Below are 21758 nucleotides of genomic sequence, written 5' to 3'. Positions count from 1 at the left end.
CACAAACATGAATGACTTTGGCATTTTTCGGTGTCTTGTTTTCAACGTTTTCATTTGAAAAACCATCAAATGAACGCAAACCTGTCCAGCGAGCATCTCGTATAGCAGTACTCCGAAGGCCCACCAGTCTACAGACTTCCCATAAGGCTGATAGGCTATGATCTACGAAAAAGAGAAGAACAGTTTCACTTATATGCTAAAAGATGAATAAAAACGACCCATCGGCTGCTGGACTACAAACACACCCACCTCTGGAGCGATGTAGTCTGGTGTTCCACAAAAGGTCTTGGTGGTAATTCCATCCAACATGTTCTCTTTGCACATGCCAAAGTCTGCGATCTTGATGTGGCCCTCAGAATCCAGCATCACGTTGTCAAGCTTCAGATCTCTGGAAACACACACAAAGAGCGTTATAGCAACATCACCCGAGGTTCTGAAAAGGCTGAAAACTGCTCACGGAGAGTTGAGCCGACTCGCTCACAGACCCACCGGTACACGATGCCTTTGGAGTGAAGGAAGAAGAGGCCGATGGCAATCTCTGCAGCATAGAACCTAAAACACAGAAGACAGTCTCCATCAATATTTGCACGTATATTTCTTATAATATCTCACATATTTCACTAAAACTGGCAATTTTTTCAAAACGTTTGTTTGTGTCACTGTTACAGTGTTGTCGCCGGTTTAATTTTAGGTACCTTTAATGAGAAAAATGGAGAAAAAAAAACATGATAAAGCAGTCCCAAAGCTACAATAACATCACTTCTTAAGCAGATTTTATTCTAACCCTGCTGTCACATGGTTTGCCTTCAGATAAAAAATGAAAACTGGAGATAATTGTGTCCCATTATGATGGTTCATCTCTATAAATCTTCTGCACATCTTGCAACATTTTGTCCGATTATTTAAAACACTGAAACGGGGGAACACAGATTTCCTCTGCAGACAAAGCACAGGGACCCAGGAGAAACTGGAAAATATTTTCCATCCTGAGCCATACCATACATTTATGTGTAATGACTAGGGCTGGGCGAGTTAACTCGTTATTATCGCATTAACCCGCTAATTATTTAACGCTGATAAATATTTTATCGCGCGCAAAAAAAAAAAAAAAAAAAAGTATTATTATTTTCGGGGGGCTTTTGTGCCTTAAATGGAAAGTTCAGAGAGACAGGAAGCAGGGGGCAGAGAGAGGGGGAACAACACGCAGCACAGGGCTGTCCGATGCGGGACTGGAACCGGGGCCAGCTGCAGCGAGGACTATAGCCTCTGTACATGGGGCGCCTGCTCAACCCACTACGCCACGGACCCCCCCTGTTTTATTATTTATTTTATTTTGTAAATGTCTGTTGCTCACAGGCTTTTATTTTGTAAAAGTCTGCTGCTGTCTGCTGTGGAACAGGAAAAGAAAGTAATCGGCGGATCCACCAAACACGGAGAAGGGTACGGAACTTTTACTCGGCCATTTTCATTTTAAAGTTCTTCCAGACGGCGGAGTCGACAGAACCAAAGTCATCTGTAAACACTGCCAAGTTGAATTGTCTTCTCAGCGTAGTAGTTCCAGTCTAAAATATCACTTAAAGGCAAAACACACAACTGATAGCAGCAAGTCATTCAAGGAAACAGACAGTGGAGCGAGGCTTCTACATAAAAACTACAGAAAGATGCTGATGTTAAAAGTGTGTTTGCACAACAAATGTTATGGCACTTTCATTCATATGGCAGCACATTTAAAATAAAGCTAAATGCTAAAAGCTATACACTACTTTTTGATTCATTTTTGGATTCTGCGTACAAATGCGATTAATCGTGATTAATCAGGGAAATCATGTGATTAATTAGATTAAACATTTTAATCGTTGCCCAGCCCTAATAATGACAAAATCCTTTTACCTCCTCTGTCTGCACGGAATCTGTAAAATCCTGGACTTTTCCCTTTCTTAAAAAGTTGTTTGATACATGTTTGATCTTATTAAAACAGCCACTGCAAACACAATCCTCTCTACAAAGCAACATCCAGAAAAAAGTGTTTGTATCCCTTTTTTACTCCATTAACCACCACCCCACCCCACCCCACCCCCACTGGTGTGCTCTGGTGTTCCTTAGGTGGCCTGTGGGAGCTTTTTGACATCATTTTGTTGCAGCAAATACAAAACCCTGTTCTTAGAAAACCGTGACCTACACTTTCTAGAACACAGCCATTGCAGCAATTTCAAATTTTGTCACCCTTTTGAATCATTTTAGACACTATAATATGAACAAATATGCTGCTGCGGGTTTAGAAATAACAGATTTTCCATTAAAGTCACTCCTCTGCAATAAGTCCCATGATCACCAAAATCATCAATCAGTCCCTTCGGTCCGGCCATGTTCCCACGTCCCTGAAAACTGCTGTCATCAAGCCACTACTCAAAAAGCCCAGCCTGGACCCAGAAACACCTGTCAACTACCGCCCCATCTCCAACCTACCTTTCCTATCAAAGGTGTTGGAAAAGGTAGTTTCTGCTCAACTTCACAACCACCTCACCACTAACAGCTTGTATGAGAAGTTCCAGTCTGGTTTCCGCTCTGGCCACAGTACAGAAACCGCTCTGGTCAGGGTTACCAATGACCTGCTACTGACCGCTGACGCTGGCTCTCCATCACTTCTCATCCTTCTTGACCTCACCGCAGCTTTCGACACCATCGACCACCACATCCTTTTTTCCACCGCCTCCACTCCTCCATCGGACTTTCTGACACTTCCCTGGCTTGGTTCACATCATATCTCACTGACAGAACAGAATATGTATCCCTGGGAGGTGCAAATTCAGACATGCACTCCGTTACCTGTGGTGTCCCTCAAGGCTCTGTCCTTGGCCCCACCCTCTTCACACTGTACATGCTCCCCCTTGGTCGTGTCATCAGCCGGCATGGAATATCTTTCCACTGCTACGCTGATGACACCCAAATCTACATTAAAACAAACCCAACCCCCTCTGCAGCCCTATCCACAGTTTCCACCTGCCTGGAGGAGATCATGACGTGGATGACGGCAAACTTCCTGCAACTAAACAGCTCAAAAACAGAAGCCATTCTTGTTGGCACTCCGCACCAGATCCGGTCATCCACTATCACCAGCATCACCTTCTCCGGCCACGACATCCACCTTTCACCCTCAGTCACTAATCTCTGTGTTAGGATGGACCCTCACCTGACCTTTGAGGCTCACATCAAACAACTTTGCAAAACCTCCTCCTTCCACCTCAGAAACATTGCCAAACTCCGCCCCATACTGACTCTCCCTGATTCCGAAAAACTTGTCCATGCCTTTGTCTCCTCCAGGCTGGACTACTGCATCGCACTCCTCATCGGGATCCCCGGCAAGAACCTCCAGCAGCTGCAGCATATTCAGAACTGTGCTGCCAGGATCCTGATGGGGGTGCAGAAGGACCACCACATCACACCCATCCTCAAATCCCTCCATTGGCTTCCTGTCCAGTACAGGATCGAATTCAAGATTTCCCTTCTGTCCCACCAGTGCCTCCATGGCACTGCCCCCCCCTACATCAAAGAACTCATCGCCCCCCATTCCTCCTCACGTCATCTCCGCTCTGGACAGGCCAATCTCCTCCAGCTCCAAAGGACAAGGCTCAGGTCTATGGGCGACCGGGCCTTCAGCTCAGCTGCAGCCAGTCTGTGGAATGCTCTCCCCGACCATCTAAGGGCACCACAGACTGTGGATTCTTTTGAAAAAGGCCTGAAAACTCACCTTTTTAGAAAAGCCTTTAGTTTGCCTGAAAAATCTTAATACTATTTTACTGTTTGTTTTTTTTTTGTTTTTTTTGCTAGTTTTAAAATGTAGCACTCTGAGGTCATTAAATTGATGTAAAGTGCGTTATAAATAAATTATATTATTATAATGCGGTCCTATTTCTATAATTTCTTAAGAGAAGGTGAAACAGGACAATGTATGTGTGAATACTCACACAGCATGAGGCTCCTTGAACTTGCCGACCTGTTGGATTTGGTACATAAGGTCTCCTCCGTTTATATACTCCATGACAAAATACAACCGATCCTAGAAGAGATGATGAAGATGTAGGAAAGGTGAATGCCTGAATTAACCAAATCAAGCCAGTTTTAAGGCATTTTTGAGGTTTTGAGAAAAATGCAGACAAAGACATAGGCTGTGTTCCAAACCGCATACTACATACTGATCGATCAGACAGTATGCAGAGCGTTTACCCACAATGCATTTCGCTCCTGCCCGAGCCGAAATCAGCCGGCCTGAAGCTTATTTCCCTTAAGCTCTAGACTCTAAACTTTAGCAACATGTGAAACATTTTCAGGTGAGAAAGTAGTCGTTTAGATCCCCAACGTGTTGAAAATCTGACAAAATACCGGCTGTTTACAATTTTGTTCCCACAAATTCGGCGCTACTAAAGCTAGCCGCAGTGAGCAACGCACTTCCGGTTATTTTCACAAAATAAAATACCCGTTGCCTTTTATCATAGGGAAAGCCATTATGATACAATTGGTGCTTTTGTTTTGAAAACAGGAAGTGAACCTACCCTCGTTGTAGCTAGCTTGAAACTGCCGTTTTGACAGGAAATGACGATCGGCGACGTCACGTTACGTTACATCTTGGGTAGTTTGAGTATGAGTAGTAACCTCATGATGCATACCCAACATTTCGGAGAGTCTAGTATGCATCCGGGAACTTCTCGCTTACTCAAACTCGCATACTAACTCAGAAAGTTAGTAGGAGAAGTAGGAGAAGTATGCGGTTTCGAACACAGACATAGAGAAGTAACAAGCTCCATGCAAAAAGTTCATGCTTGTGCCTTACCATGGTTTGGAAACATGAATGCAGGTGAGTGAGGAAAGGGGGTTTCCCAGACAGAGCCAGGACCCTCTTCTCCACCATGGTGCACTCCACATCATCATCCTGGATCACCACGTCTTTCTTCAGGATTTTGACGGCGTACAGCTCATCTGTCCCTTTTCTCTCAGCCAGCATCACCTGAAGGGGAGGCGGCCAAAGAAAACAAACCGGCCTCTGAGTGAGAGGTAATTCCTGTTCCCAGTTTTCACAACGAAACACAACCTTTCTCCCAACGCACCTTGCCAAAGCTGCCTTTGCCCAGAACCATGATGAAGTTGAAGTCTGAGAGCTTGACGCGGTCCTGGTTGCCATTGCTGTCGTACTTGTAAACAGAGGAGGAGGAAGACGAATCGGTGGGCTTCCCTGGACCCACTTTTGCCCTCTGGAGGGAGAAGGAATTGTTGGGAAAGAGTAAGATTAAGAGCTAACAAGCAGCGATGGGGGGGCCTAGCAGCATTGCACAATAAGCAAGGCTTCGGCTGCTCAGGAAGGCGTCATGAGTCCATGCACCAAGTTTGGCATCGATACATCAATGCATCGCAGAGATACGGCCTAACGTCCTGTTTGCACGTCGGGGTAGAGTTTGATTGGCTGCCAAGGGCAAACGGAAGCGAAATAAAAAAATCCACATGATAGCTTATGTGCGGCTTGGTCTGAAGATTCTATGTGCCAAGTCCCGTGGAGATCGGACAATCTGCGTGGCCTTAAATGCTTTTTGAAGGTTTTCGATTAAATTCAACATGGCGGAAAATCCAATATGGCGCAGATGACGTCATGAGGTGCGTTGATCTTGTCTGCATTTAGGGATTCCAACGGTACCTCATTTGTGAAATTTGGACCAAGGGGTCCAAAGATATAAGCAAAAATGCATTCTTGCTACATATAGCGCCACCTATAGGCCAAACGTCACCAAACTTCTTTGGCCTCTCACCGAAGTGGTCATGAGTCTGTGTTAGAAGTTTGACGTCATAACATCAAATGGTCGCCAAGATATGGCCTCACTTCCGGTTTGGCGGCATTTACCTCGAGTTTGATTGGCTTTTATAGAAAATCGGAAGCCTAATTAAAAATTCCACATGATAACTTTTGTGCGGCTTGGTCTGAAGAGTCTATGTGCCAAGTCCCGTGAAAATCAGACAATCTGTGTGACCTGAAATGCTTTTTGAAGGTTTTTGATTAAATTCAAAATGGCGGAAAATCTAAGTATACGCAAATTTACATCATAGGAGTCATTGGACTCGTCATGATCCAAGGATTCAAATGATGCCTCATTTGTGAAATTTGGACCAAGGAGTCCAAAGTTATGCATTTGGATGCACTTTGAACTTTGACGTGTTGGTGGCGCTATAGAGTACACTGTTGGGGCATGAAAATTCTTTGCAGCTTCGCTGCTAGGCCCCCAGATAACACACAAACAGGAGCGCGGTGTGCGTCTCCAGCTCACCTCAAACTTTAGTCGTAGCTCCTCATTACCATCTTCTCCGTCTGGTTGGACGGGAACGTTAAAGTATTCTCCCTCCTCTTGGGACAACATCTTAAACCTGAAGCCCAGAAGGAAAGCAGAGCAATGTCAGATCAAATCCAAGGTCATCGCCACACTCCAAAAAGTTACAACCCATGTGTACATGACATCTCACCATCCATCAACCCCTTGTTTCTGCAGCTCAGAGATCCCAAAAGACAGCGAGCCCATAAAGTCGTTCCTGCTGGTCAGATCCCAGTCCCACACCTCCACTGACAGACGACGGTCCTTGTCAGTTTCCTTGAGTTTGCTAAGAAATGACAACAAAGTGCAGTTAAAATCCTCTCATAAACTTGAAAGCACCGTCAGTTTTTCCATGGCTGCACCTTTCTGAGCAGGCACAGTAACCCAGAAAAGCTTAAATAACAACGAGCACAAACAGGAATGAGAACGAGGCCAGGGTCACTTGCAATGAGCTCCTGTGGAGCCACTAAAAATTTAGGCCAAAAGAGTCACTTTAAAACACAAGAAGTTCTGCTTAGCAGAGCCAGAAAATGTTAGCATGTTTGAGCTAAAACTCCTCCAACAAAAATGAGAGATGTCTCACAAAGTGAACGTCTCATTCCAGGTGGGGTTGAGGCAACACTTAATGGTCTTCGTCTTCTGCTTGCTCTCGCTCTTCGGGTCTGGGATCAGCTTGAGCTTGACGTAAGGGTCTGACAGGCCGTTTGGGTCCATGGGCACCAGGTTCTTAGCCTCTTTGACTGTGGAAATGTTGGAGAACAATGGATCAAAGTAAGCAGGAGAGGACATTTATACGGAAGCCCAGAGCGGACACGGTACGTATAAACTTTTTTTGGATGGTTTTCTCGAGAAAACGACATAATTATCTCGTTAACGAGATACGCTTGTCACACCAGCGGGATTTGCTTTGTGCATTTTCACAAACGCTCCACATTCCATGTTTGATTCATAGGCTACTTTATTCAGTTTTCAATGAAAGGGGGTAAAAATGGGTAAAAACCTTTGCCAGAAACACATATAAACACATATAAACAGGGGCAGACTGGGGAGAAAAAGTGGCCTCGAAAACCATCGGTAAATTAACTCGTTATTATCTCAAATTAATTATCTCGTTATCTCGAGAAAACCATCCAAAAAAAGTTAATACGTTTCACGTCCGCTCTGGGCTTCCGTAAGAGAGAGCTTTTGCGCATGTTTTTATTTTCTACTATTCTAGTCTACTAGTTTTACTCTTAATGGCTTTTATTTCTCTTACTGTATTTTCTTTTGGAGCTTTGGGATTTTTACCTGACAAAGTGCAACGTGAAATAAAATGTACTCGCTTACAAGGCGGCGGGAAAAAGACCATTGGCAACAGAAGCCTGGAAAACGAGGATGCTTTATAGGGGCTTGGAATTGAGACAAAGGGATTTGAGTCATTTAAAAAAGGATTTAAAAAGGAGCGTGACCGAAATAACATTTTTATTGTTTGCTACCGTTGCTTCTTTGCTCCTTTCCTTGAATTGATTTCAGATTTTTATATCAATTCTATGATAATCCTATCAAACACAGATGGTAATATTGTCAGAGCCTATTAGCAAATGCTTTGCATTTAAATACATCTTCGCAGACACCGTTTGGATGACGAACACGCATATTCATATTCCGAATTATCTTAAATTAATTATGTCGTTATCACGGGAAAACGGAGGAAAATTATGTCGTTATCACGGGAAAACGGATGGAATAAAATGTATGCATCTATGGCTGTTTAGGGCTTCCGTAAATTTATTTTTTTTGGTGGAATTTGTCCTTTCCAGAGGACAGCAGGAGGTGAACCTGAAAACGCAAACGCAAACACACCCACGTCTAAAGCTCTGAGCGTCGCTCCGGCCTGCCCTAAATAACTCCACATCTGACAACACTTAACAACAGTTTAGTTTCTGTTCTATAATCAATCCACAGCTGTCTGTGGAGGGAGAGCTGGCACGTGGACACATGTCCCAGCGGACATGTGGGTCAATCGTTGGACCATTGAATGGCTAATGGACTTTCCGGTTTTAGTCTTGGGCTGATAAAGTGCTTTGCCCTCCGTGTGTGAGACTGAATGGACGGGGTAATGGACGGAGAGTACTCACTGGTGACGGTGAGAGAGTCCGCGGCGATCTGGGCGGTGATTTGGATGCGTCCTCGCCTTTCCGTGTGATCCGTCCCACACAGGCTCGGGACGTTGGCAACACATCGCTTGTGGATGTTCATCATACAATCTGAGCATTAATTAAAAAAAAAAAAAAAAAAAAAAAAGTTAATTTAATGTATAAATAATGTGCATGAGATCATATCTGTGCAACATATGACACAATGTGCCCTTAAATCCACATTTTATTCATAGTTTCAAAAGTAACAGAGATATCAGTCAAGTCGGATAAATAGTCTTCCACACAATGAGCAGCTTCTTTTTGTTAAGACCGCCTCTACCTGGTGACCAGGTTTTAAAGCTGGCTTTTTATTCAACTTATGACTCGGGCTGTGCAACGATTAAAATGTTTAATCTAATTAATTACACGATTTCCCTGATTAATCACGATTAATCGCATTTGTACGCAGAATCCAAAAATGAATTCAAAAGTAGTGTATAGCTTTAGAGAGTATTACATAGAGAATTACAAATAATTACTACTTTTCTACAAAAACAAATGCCAATATCACTGTAAATATTTCAATAACAGTATTATAAGATTCTGTGCGACAAAATGTTCAATAACTGTAATTACTCTTAACTTTTTCTGCTGCAATGATTTAAATTATTGACACAATATTTTCAGAGTTGTATCCAGGCATGAATTTATCAGTTATTTTGCATTGGTCTCTTCTTTATGTTGGTATTTTAGATGATATCTTTTTATTTGAATCAAATGTACTAAAACAAAAGCCTTCTTGAAAAGGTCATTTCTTATTTTGGGTAATAAAACATGTACTTTTGTTTTTTCTTTAACCGTCAGTCCCGTTTGATCACAAGTCAAAAAGGTAATAATTAGTGTTGGGCAACGATTAAAATCTTTAATCTGATTAATCGCACTTGTACGCAAAATCCAAAAATTGTGTTGTGCAAACACACTTTTAACATCAGCATCTTTCTGTAGTTTTTATGTAGAAGCCTCGCTCCACTGTCTGTTTCCTTGAATGACTTGCTGCTATCAGTTGTGTGTTTTGCCTTTAAGTGATATTTTAGACTGGAACTACTACGCTGAGAAGACAATTCAACTTGGCAGTGTTTACAGATGACTTTGGTTCTGTCCACTCCGCCGTCTGGAAGAACTTTAAAATGAAAATGGCCGAGTAAAAGTTCCGTACCCTTCTCCATGTTTGGTGGATCCGCCGATTACTTTCTTTTCCTGTTCCACAGCAGACAGCAACAGACTTTTACAAAATAAAAGCCTGTGAGCAACAGACTTTTACAAAATAAAAGCCTGTGAGCAGCAGACTTTTACAAAATAAAAGCCTGTGAGCAACAGACTTTTACAATAATAAAATAAATAATAAACCAGGGGTGGTCCGTGGCGTAGTGGGCTGAGCAGGCGCCCCATGTACAGAGGCTATAGTCCTCGCTGCAGCTGGCCCCGGTTCGAGTCTCGCATCGGACGGCCCTGTGCTGCGTGTCGTTCCCCCTCTCTCTGCCCCCTGCTTCCTGTCTCTCTGAACTTTCCATTAAAGGTACAATAGACCAAAAATTAAAAATAAATAAATAAAACCTGCGTTAATGCGCAATAAAATATTTTTCGGCGTTAAATAATTAATGCGTTTACGCGATAATAACGAGTCAACTCGCCCAGCCCTAGTTTTGACTAAAAGATTTTAGCTACACTTCATGTCCCATCTGAGCTCTGGGACATCAGACAGACGAAGACCTCGAGATGCTCGTTATGTCAGAGCAACAGGAGACGCCTCCTCTCCAGCTCTGAAGAGTAGTCCTGCAAGATATCATCTGGTGCATTTGAATTAATCTCCATGTCATCAGAGAGCGGTCATCGTTAAAGTTTGATTCAGTTAAAAACATAATCGTTAATCGCCGTCTTGTATCTGACTTCTATGTGAAGATGACTGCCCACTGGAATGCAAAGTGTATTAGATGCTTTTTTTGTATGCAACGCATGCACCAACAACTACGGAAAACGTCACATTTGGGAAGATTAGATTGAGACAGAATTGTGAAATGGAAGCACAAGAGGACAGCAACCATTTGTGGAACTGTTTAAGAAGAGATTGGAAAGCATGAGAGAAGCCGTTTTCCTGGGTATCCTCAATCATGTTGCATGGTCACGTATCAGATTTATATCCAATCTATGGCCATACTTAAGTGACACAAATTGGGATTTAAAAATCTGAATAAAAGATTTCCGTGTCCCACAGCCCCGAAAAAAAAAAAAGGATAATAACAAACAAACATGAGTCGCTTCAGCTGGGTAACGTAAGCTGAAAGATGAGCCCTGAAAGCAGAGGTGAAAGCAAAGACACAACCGTCACCGTGCCTCGATTTGATTCACTTTCCTCTAATATGAAGTTTTACTTCTTGCATGAGTATTGATTTTCAAACACTTGAGAAAAAAAAAAGTCATTTTTTGAGCACGTTGCATCAGTTTCGGAGTGTTGCGTAATTCGATGGCCCAAACAGCGACAACACGTGAGAAAACAAGAGAGACGGCCGCTCAGTTCGAGAAGCGACTTTATGATTTCTGAAGTTTCTGGCAGCATCGACCTCTGACGGCATACCTGATTAATCTCTTCAGACTTGAAATAACCATCTCGACAGCTAGAGAAACCTATCAAAGGCCGACCTGAAGAATCCTGCCTATGACCCTTCCACTGAAACCACACCTCATTTTTAATCGGGCCGAGATGAGGGGTTTTCATTTGATATCTGTTATCTGGGACAGGAACTGAAAACAACATCCTATTTATTATCAACTTTGAGACTTTTGTGTGCTTACTTAGCATAATGCAGTATTATGGCACAAAACTTCAGTCTGCAGTGACACTAACCCACAACTAATTTGTTGCTTGAGTGATGAGAATGGAAACATTTTTATTAATTATTGGGAGAAACATCTTTTGCAGTACTTCGAATTCAAAGAGCAGATATGTCCAGAGTCCAGACTAAACATGGAGAAGCAGCATTTAGCTGTTATGCTGCAAACAAGTGGAACAAACTGCCAGTGGAGATTAAACTTTCACCAAATGGAGACCTTTTTAAATCCAGGTTAAAAAGATTTCTGTTCTCATGTGTCTATGCATGAAATCTGCACGATCTCTTTGAACTTATCTGGACTGTTGTTTGTTTTTAAATTAATTTAAATGATTTTATTTGTTTCTCTTTATATTCTTTCATGTATTTTAATGCTTCTTACACTCCCTGCTGCAATGATTTTATTTTATGTGAAGCACTTTGAATGACTTTGACTTACTTATGCTGCAATATGTGCAATACAGTCATACAACTATCAGATTGCACTGGAACTTTTGATTTGATTTGATTTGATTTGTGTGAATAGAATTCGATCAGCATCTAAATCAAAATCTTTTTAAGATTAATTAATCTCACAGTAAAAAATAAAAAGCAAATAAAACAATACTCCATCTGTCCACTAGATGGCAGACGGCTCTGACGTAAAGCAGCTCATCTTGCTCTGCTCTCTGTTTAGTGGGTGGTGTTGAGGCTCTGCAGAGGGAGGAGAGTGAGATGTTAATCTCATTCTGTCTCCACTTCTGTTGAATTCTATCTTACATCACCATCAGGCAGAGTGCCAAACGCATCATTCATTCATGCAACTTTATGTCTTTACATCTCCTCTTAAAAGAGAGATGAGACAGAAGGCAGCTCTTGATGTGACAGTGACACAGCTCATCTGGAACGGTGTGCTTAAAACCAAAGTGCTGCTGCTAAAGCACCGTTTTAGCTCCAGAAAAGTGCTGCAATAATTGTACACATTTGTGCGCCAGCTGTTTTTTTATTTTAATTTTTGAAGACAGAAAAGTGTGGAGCTGTGCTTTATGTCTCCGTTTTCTGGGTAATGACAAGAATTTTAGCCATTTTGATTTGCAGGAACAAGCCTGTAAAGTAAAAACACATATGTTGTGAGTTTTTATGCACCGATATAAAACCAAACTGCAGTATTTTCACGAGGAGGTCAAGCCAAAGTCTGTCTATAACTGTGTGCGGCACACAGGTGCAATAAGGAAATGTGTACCCAAAACATAATGTCGGTCATTGCTGTGCTGAATACAGCAGCGCACAGAAATACTTCCTGTTTGTGTTAACACAAAATGTAACACACCTAATAAAACACAAGGGAGTAAATGACGTATGCCATCCAGAACTGAATGGAAAACCTAGTTTGGTCCACAACAAACAGCATATGTGGATAATGAGTGCTGTGAAGTAAAATATAAGTAATGTTTGGATATGAAAGATCTCACAATTATGAAAAAAATACAAAATGTAGACAAAGAATTAAGTGTTTAAAGTCTTCTTCTCCACCCATTAATCCTTCACATCTGAGTTTACAGATTAAGAGACGGCACTCTTTTCTGTGTTGTCCACAAACATGCACAATAAAAATTAAAAAGAACTAATGTTTTCTACAAAATGAGGTTGCATAACAATGACGAGCATCAGTCTCAGTAACCCATCAGCAGCTTAATGTGGACTCAGATTTTATCCATCAGAACAGTTGCACCAGAGCAGCAACAAAAAACAGCAACAAATCCCTCAGCGGGGCAGGATTTATTGCAGTGCTGGAACAGACATATTAAATATTCAGCTGAAGCCTATACATAGAGGGCATGAGCCACACTTATTACTGCTTTTTTTCTTTTTTCATAAGGTGATTCATGTTGCGCACAGCGTTTCGAGATGTCAACACTCCTCAGAATGAGAAGCGTCTGCTTTTGGCCTCTAAAGTTCAAGCCTTCACTCATGCAACAGTCTCACACACACACGTGCAGATATGTGTGTACGTACGGTCGCATTTCATGCCCTGGTGCAGCAGCCCGTAGAGGAGGGAGCCACAGTGGTCACAGAAGGTGGGGCTGGAGTAAGTGTGGACCTTAAACTTGTGTTTACTACGAGGATCCTGCAGAAAGAGACATCAGCGTTATTATTAATCACAACATTTGCAGCGTAGAAACGGTTCAGCCACAAATGCACGAGATGGGCAAACATTTATTTTAATTCCTAAATCACCCCCCCCTCAGAGGCAGCTTTTCATCCAATTTTGAAAATAAAAAAATAAAAAACTGGCTCCCTTTCAGCCTCCAGTGCATTAATAAGGTCAGCCTGTGATGTTGGGTGATGAGGCCTGGCTTGTACTTCATGGCAGAGACAAAGCTGATGCTCGGGCTCCCTCCAGGCCGTTTAAACACCTTGGAAAACAAGCTGGGATAACTGCTTCTTTTGCAGGGTTTGCCAACAGAGGCCTCATCGAGCTGGAAGGATCGTCACGAAATACTGATTTCTGTCCTCTTACACCAGAGATACTCATTGCGCGGCTCGCACTCACATAGTAGCTTATAACATTATGGTAACAATAACAATACATTTTTTCAAATAACATACAGCGAATACTGCCCAGTATTAAGTATTTTTATTAAGTATTAATTAAGGCTTAATGGTGTTTCCTAAAGGGGGCTCTGTTAAAACTGGCAACGCAGCCCGCTTAAACCACCTCACACTTGACCGCAGAGCACGCTAGCTCCTTTAGCCAGCGCGAGATGCAGGCACAATGGATCAGTTTTTAGTTAAAAAAGGGCAAAAACCAGCACAGAAACCATGCTCATCCTGAATGTCTCACTATGATTACAACAACAAACTACAGATACAACATGAAGAAAGTCGAGGACATGCACGCCAGCTTCTGCTCATCCCAGTATTAAAGTAAATGTGGTCTTAACTGAAAATGTATTGGCTGTGTTGTTTCTTTTTTTGTGGGATGTTTTATATGTAGAAATGCATATTTGCAAAAGGGGACTTTAGTATGTTGTTGTAAAAGTGGCTCTTCCCTTGATTTTGCTGCCAATGTGGCTCTTGTGAAAAAAATAGTGAGTATCACTGGTTTAAACTGTACTTTTCACTCCTTTTCTTGGAGAATTTTGATGCCACATCAGGAAATTGGAGTTAAAGGGATGTATGTTTTTTTTTTTTCCAATTTGTATGAATTTATCTTGTAAATATCGCCTCCTTTATAACATGGAGAAAACAGAAAATGAATGACAGACAAAACAAAAATGGAAAACTGGCTGAGACTGAGCTTTGGTAATGCAGCAAAACACCGAGAGGATTAGCCATTAATAAACATCAGCACATAACTACACAAAATGTGTGCTGACTCAAAAGCAGAGCCAGTGAGGGAAGTTGGGTCATTGACTTCAGGCAGCCAGGCAGCACATTTTCCCTTTACTGACATGTCTCAATATGTCATGCGAGAAAGGGGGGGATGGACAAAGGTTACATCCTCCAGCAAGCCAAAAGCCAAAGCTGAGCTTGCTCATTTTATTAATAACAAGCATTTAATAACTCAAAAAAACCCCACATGCATGAGAGAATGTCTAAACTGAGCTCACATCTGCTTTAATGCAGACTTCCTGTAAAAGCCTGTCTCCTTTCAACGTCTAACCTTAATTAAAACAACGTACTGAATAAGAAAGATTCGTACGAGTCGGTGTGTGAACTTTCTTTACTTACGTCCGAGGCGGGTCCCTTGTCGGCCCCCGGGCAGGAAAAGGTGACAAATTCATGACAGCGTTTATGGACCACAAAACAGCACACTGGGGAGGGAAGAGGGGAAAAAAAAAAAAAAAAGCGAGAATATTAATAAAACTCCCTTTCAAACACAACAGCATAAAGATTAAGTTTATCTGGCATTAATCGCTTCACAACTTGAGAAGTTCCCATTTGTTCCTGCTTCTTTATATTCAATTCAATACATTTTTATTCATATAGCGCCAAATACAACAAATGTCATCTCAAGGCACTTAGATAATAAAGTCCAATTCAAGCCAATTGGAATTCAATTAATTGTAATCATAATTATTCATAAAATAATCCAATTCGTTCATATAGAGCCAATTCAGAATCAATTTCCTAGCTAAGGAAACCAACAGATTGCACTGAAACTTTTTCTTTTTCGGTCCAATCTCCCGTCCTGAGGCGACTGTGGAGAGAAACGACTCCCTGCTTTAGCTTTAGCAGGGATGACTTTAAAGGTAACCATAGCATCGAGGGTCCCGCCCCACAACATTAAAGGAAACGTCCCTCATTAGCAGCTTTCACATGGCAGCAGGTTTCACTGCAGGTTCCTTCTCACAGCTGGACATCACTCAGTGAAGTGAGGGACTGAAATAGACACCGTTCATGCTCTGAAACTTATTCATCACACGACTGCAGGTATTCATATGAACATTAGAGGGACAAAAAGTGCTAAAGGTCTCGGAATTGCTGGTGACAAATATAAAAAAAAACAACGAGACTTTTTTTTTCTTTTCTTTTTTTAAATGATCATGTCACATACAAACAGAAATAGAAAATAATATTTTATATATATATATATATATATATATAAAAATATATAAAATTATATATTTTAAATATAATATATTTTTTAAATGATCATGTCACATAAAAACAGAAATATAAAATAATATTTTATATATATATATAAAAAACATATATATATATAAAAAATATATATATATAATATATATAAAAAAAATATATATAAAATATATACATTATATATATAAAAAATATATAAAATTATATATTTTAAATAAATTTTGCAAAATTTGTAAACAGAAATATGCAGATATGTGCTTCTTTTTTTAAATGATCATGTCACATACAAACAGAAATATAAAATAATATTATATATATATATATATATATATATAAAAAAATATTTATTATAAATATAATATTTTTTTAAATGATCATGTCACATACAAACAGAAATATGCAGATGTGTTTTATTTTTTTTTAAAGCATGAGGAGAAACTCCAGCCAAAGAGGTTATTGGGTTACTTCTTGAGGGATTAGATTGCTCTATAACATACCGTTTTTACACGCTTTACAGCTAAAAGTCCAACAGCATGTTTTGTCTGACCAACAGTTAAAAAAAAACCCCAAAGAGATCAAATATAAGACGATTAGTTGCTCAGTCCATATTGTCGGGACTTTAAAAGGAATGGTGGAGATAAGGTACGCCGTCAACATTAAAATTTACCAGCAGTCCTCCGTCAAAAGCTGTGTTTGACTTGTTTGGCAACAGCGTCAACAAAAATAAAACGCAGTAATTTCCCTGTTTTTGTCCTCAAACAAGGAACCCGAGGAGTTGAACCAAAACCAAAACACCTTTGTTTTTGCTTGCACTGCAGAAATGCCACCATCCATCCAAATGTGATGTCATTTTCCCCAGACGTGCACGCACGCACGTACACACGCACGTACGTACGCACGCACGGCCCACTCTACTGCATCCCATAATGCAGTTTCCACATGTTTGGAGTGATGACATAACAAAACCAAGAGGTTCTTGAGACACAGCTGAGAGGTCTTTGAGACATGGGCCCCGACTTAATGTAACCACGACAATGATGGCACTTTGATTCTGGGCGTCATTCTCTCCCACAAATGCTGATGACACTTCTTGGCTTTTTGCCCTGATAATAATAATAATAATAATAATAATATCTAAACTGTTGCTCTAAAGATGACCACCGGAAAAAAGTGTCGATGTCATTTCCTTTTTAGGCCTGTGAGACACGCTGGTAGAACGTCAGTAAACAGGGGCCCCGTATCTTTTTATGTTTTCAGTATAATTCTAACAGCCTGTATCTATACGCTGTTGTGTGTTTGCATAAAGGACAACGGTCGACAGATCGATAAGGGCCAATTTAATCCTTAAAGGAATAGTTCGCCTCTTCTGACATGAAGCTGTATGACATCCCATATCAGCAACATCATTTATGAACATCTTCTTACCCCCTGCTGCGTCCTGTGAGCAGAGTTCCAGCCTCGTTTTGGTGTTGATGAAGGTAGTCCGGCTAGTTGGCTGGGGTTTAAAAAATAAAGCGTTTTGCTTCTCAAAACAAAATGCATTGAAAAGAGTAATACATTTGCATCACAAAATCGTTCTCCAGGAAAAAGTCAGACCTTACAATCGCTTGGCCCTATTTTCTCTCCCTTCGTATCACTGCCTGCTGCCGCCTGCCGACAGCCGAAGATACGAAGGGAGAGAAAATAGGGCCAAGCGATTGTGAGGTCTGACTTTTTCCTGGAGAACTTTTTTGTGATGCAAATGTATTACTCTTTTGAACGCATTTTGTTCTGAGAAGCAAAACGCTTTATTTTTTAAACCCCAGCCAACTAGCCGGACTACCTTCATCAACACCAAAACGAGGCTGGAACTCTGCTCACAGGACGCAGCAGGGGGTAAGAAGATGTTCAGAAATGATGTTGCTGATATGGGATGTCATACAGCTTCATGTCAAAAGAGGCGAACTGTCCCTTTAAGAAAAAATAAATCCAGCATCGGTCAGGCTTTACTGGTCACAGCTTCTCATTTGTCTCTATTCACTTTAGTTTACACATACTTACACACACAAGTCTGTCTCACTCTGGGTTAGATGCTAATAAATAAATAAATAAATAAATAAATAAAAAACAAACATCTCCTTTTGATTTCTGATCAGACTCTTCCAACAAACGAAGAATATGACCAACATTACAACTCCATGTAAAGAAATTGGACAGATCGGTCAGAGACGATCGTCTCAGCAGCTGCGGTTTAGCCTCACATTATTGCTGTTCTCTGTTCCAAAGAAAATGATATTGCAAAGTGCTGATATAAACCACTTCCACTGTACAATGACTTGCAATATCAAATCAAAATGGACTGAACGCATCACTGGCTCACATTTCTTCCAAGCATCACGAAGACATTAGCAGCCATTTCAAAGAAAACGCAAACACACAAAAGGAAGGTGACATTATTCTGCTTTAATGTGAATTATTCACCCTCTTATTACATTTTCATGAGGCTCAGAGGCAACTGCAGACACCGTCCACAGGTTGCATAAAGTCAAGCAACACAGTGTCGATTTTAGCTCAGACGTAACCACAGCCGGAGACCACAGCCGTAACTCGAAGTGACAGAACTCCGTCCCCATGTAGCCTTTCACAACGTAAATGAGCCGACTGTGAGGAAGGTCACGAGAGAGGACGAGACCGGTTCAAAATGCAAAGGAACGAAGTGCAAAAGGCACGTCTAACGTTAGAGAGGACCTGGCCTGTCACAGTTTTCCAAACAAATCTGAAATAAACACAGTTATCTGAATGTATAGTGGTGCTATACAGCTAAACTACGGCTCCAGCTCCATTCCAAGTTCCTTAAAAAAAAGTCTCTCCAAACCAGTAACAATATTATTAATATTAAAGGGATAGTTCGCCTCTTTTGACATGAAGCTGTATGACATCCCATATCAGCAACATCATTTCTGAACATCTTCTTACCCCCTGCTGCGTCCTGTGAGCAGAGTTTCAGCCTCGTTTTGGTGTTGATGAAAGTAGTCCGGCTAGTTGGCTGGGGTTTAAAAAATAAAGCGTCTTGCTTCTCAAAACAATATGCGTTCAACAGAGTAATACATTTGCATCACAAAATGGTTCACCAGGAAAAAGTCAGACCTCACAATCGCTTGGCCCTATTTTCTCTCCCTTCGTATCACTGCCTGCTGTGCAGACCGAGCAGCAAACAGCGTAACAGGCGCGGCTGTCGGCAGGCGGCAGCAGGCAGTGATACGAAGGGAGAGAAAATAGGGCCAAGAGATGGTGAGGTCTGACTTTTTCCTGGAGAACCATTTTGTGATGCAAATGTATTACTTTGTTGAACGCATATTGTTCTGAGAAGCAAAACGCTTTATTTTTTAAACCCCAGCCAACTAGCCGGACTACTTTCATCAACACCAAAACGAGGCTGGAACTCTGCTCACAGGACGCAGCAGGGGGTAAGAAGATGTTCAGAAATGATGCTGCTGATATGGGATGTTACACAGCTTCATGTCTAAAGAGGCGAACTATCCCTTTAAGGGTTCAGGTTAGAATGGGGTTTAGGTTTGGGCGAGGATAAGAGCTGGCTTATTTGTTTGGCTGTAATGGTCATGGCTCGTGCGGTGGATTAAAAAAAAATGCATTATTCAAATGTGTCCTGACAGAGACAGTAATGAAAAGGCAAGTGTGTGTGTGTGTGTGTGTCCGTGCATGTGATGGGAGCACAGCTGGGTCTGAAGCACCATGAGGGGGTGGAGACTCTTTTGTGTGTTTGCAGCATGTCAGAAAGACAGAAAAAGAAGTGGAGCAGCAGGAACCAAAAAAAAAATGCAGTTGCACTTTAAAACCCTTTGCTCATAAATCTGCTCAGTCACACACACACACATTTCTGTGCATGCACACACACACATACAGAATACTGAAAGACAGGCCTAGTGACCTGGTGAGGAGGTCTTTGCTCTGTTGCGTAGCAACCGGGCTGAGCCCTACAGTCGAGGCCACACACACTTGGCTTTATCCGACCGACAGCATGAACAGCAAATCAGAGTAGATCCAAAAAAAAAAAAAAAAAAAAGATTCCTGCCATGAACCGCCAGGATAACAGCAGGCCGACAATTTCACATGGACAGGAGGACAAACGGGAAATTCCTCCATCTTGGACGATTACCAGTCTGCACAACCACAGAATCAAATCAAGGCTCAGGCCTCAACATGCCAGAATAAACAGAGATACGACGACTACTGAACGGTCCTGTAAAGCTGCATTCATGTCATATCATGTTACTGTAATTACAGTAAACCCTCTGAGAGCGTTCACGTCACTTCAGCAGAATTATGTAAGAGCTGTACAACTTTTTAACAAACTGCACATGAAATTCAATGAAAAAAGGCCTTAAGTATTACATCTGCAATCAACAGCAGACAAATATCTAATGAAGATACTATAGATTGGAGCAAAGAAAGCTTTAACGAGTAAATGGCTACAACCCAACACACTAGAGATGGGACCAAGTCACACATGTGCAAGTCTCAAGTAAGTCCCAAATAATTTTCTCTTGGGCAAGTCAAGTCAAAGTCAAGTCACCTTATTATTGCAATTTTACCTGCAGAATCTGATCTTAATAAAGTGAAAAGACAAAGATATAAGTAACTGTCAGTAAACATCATTGGCCAATGTGTCCAACCTGTCCAGCCCGTATCATATCAAGCTAACGTTAGCTAACAACCGACTAGGCTAACAGGATAATATTAGCTAATTATTAATTTCATATTCAAACTGAAAACATGAACTGAATAACACTCAAGTCATTCAAGTCATTGCGTCTCAAGTCCAGTGCAGAGTCTTTAACTTCCAAGTCCGAGTTGAGTCTCGAGTCTTTTATTTTTTTGTCAAGTCAAGTCACAAGTCATCAAAACAGCGACTCGAGTCGACTCGAGTCCAAGTCGCAGTGACTTGAGTCCCCATCTCTGCAACACACCGACACTGGAAGACTGGCGAGGGACTGTTCACCATATCTACATCATGGAGAGACTGACATTCGCTCTGAAATTACAGTCGGAGAAATTTAAGAGTCTGTGGGCAAAATGGATCAGATATATAAGATCACGGAGACCTGAACTGCTTTAAGTATCTCTATTACATGGCTTGAAGAACCAGTTTACTAATCTTGATGGAAAAATGAGTGAATGTGACTCTCTTTGTTCAATTGTTACTATTTTATACACCGTAAAATGAAAGGGAGAGTAACAGCTTGGAGGGTATGCTAGCGCAGTTATCCAGACACATGTTTTTGTATAGATCTCTATGTGTGTAACAGTGCTGAAATTGAATGTTCTATGTATCTCCCTGATAAAAACAAAAGAAAAAAAGAAAAAGAAAAAGGCCTTAAACCTTTTTTTATACTGGTCAAAACAGGCCACCAGTTAAACTCTGGCTTTAAGTGCAATGGGAAAATGTGTCCTTGCCTTTCAGTCCTGGGTTAAATGACTCACGGGTATTTATCAGCTCCAGCTCGGCACGTCTTTTTTATGCCAACACCTCGGTGCTGATGTTAAACACGGATGCTGCCTTCAGGACTGCAACAGCTGATGGAGTTAACCTGTTTTCACACAGGTTGGCAGCTCACCCACCTCCGCTGTCCAATCAAAAATAACAAACTAGCCTTAATTTTCAGTCACACTTATCAGAAACAGTCCTGATTATCTAACAAGTAGACAATTCTCCAGCTCAAGATTCAGTATTTCGAACTCAAAATTTCTAACACATCTATGCTCGACTGCAGAAAATGGCCTCATCCGTGACCCTGACTGCGTGATGCATTTCCTTGACAGGC

At 41.3% G+C, this 21758-nt stretch overlaps 1 protein-coding gene across 2 annotated transcripts in view; it reads right to left on the bottom strand.

Moving 5' to 3' along the window:
• The window catches only part of prkcba (protein kinase C, beta a), a 59396-nt gene that overhangs the window by 15867 nt on the left and 21771 nt on the right, over nt 1-21758 (bottom strand). For both annotated transcript variants that reach the window (XM_075462507.1, XM_075462506.1), the window contains exons 3-14: nt 15067-15149; nt 13348-13459; nt 8468-8596; nt 6934-7090; nt 6502-6636; nt 6309-6405; nt 5103-5246; nt 4829-5002; nt 3966-4057; nt 490-552; nt 250-388; nt 82-162 (exon numbers count right to left, since the gene is read on the bottom strand). In XM_075462507.1, coding sequence (XP_075318622.1) covers nt 82-162; nt 250-388; nt 490-552; nt 3966-4057; nt 4829-5002; nt 5103-5246; nt 6309-6405; nt 6502-6636; nt 6934-7090; nt 8468-8596; nt 13348-13459; nt 15067-15149 — 1406 coding nt within the window. The remainder of the gene's footprint in view (nt 1-81; nt 163-249; nt 389-489; nt 553-3965; nt 4058-4828; nt 5003-5102; nt 5247-6308; nt 6406-6501; nt 6637-6933; nt 7091-8467; nt 8597-13347; nt 13460-15066; nt 15150-21758) is intronic.

The sequence above is a fragment of the Odontesthes bonariensis genome, chromosome 4 (assembly GCF_027942865.1).
Source record: "Odontesthes bonariensis isolate fOdoBon6 chromosome 4, fOdoBon6.hap1, whole genome shotgun sequence".
NCBI classification, from domain to species: Eukaryota; Metazoa; Chordata; class Actinopteri; order Atheriniformes; family Atherinopsidae; genus Odontesthes; species Odontesthes bonariensis.
This window is presented reverse-complemented; position numbering and strand designations above follow the sequence as displayed.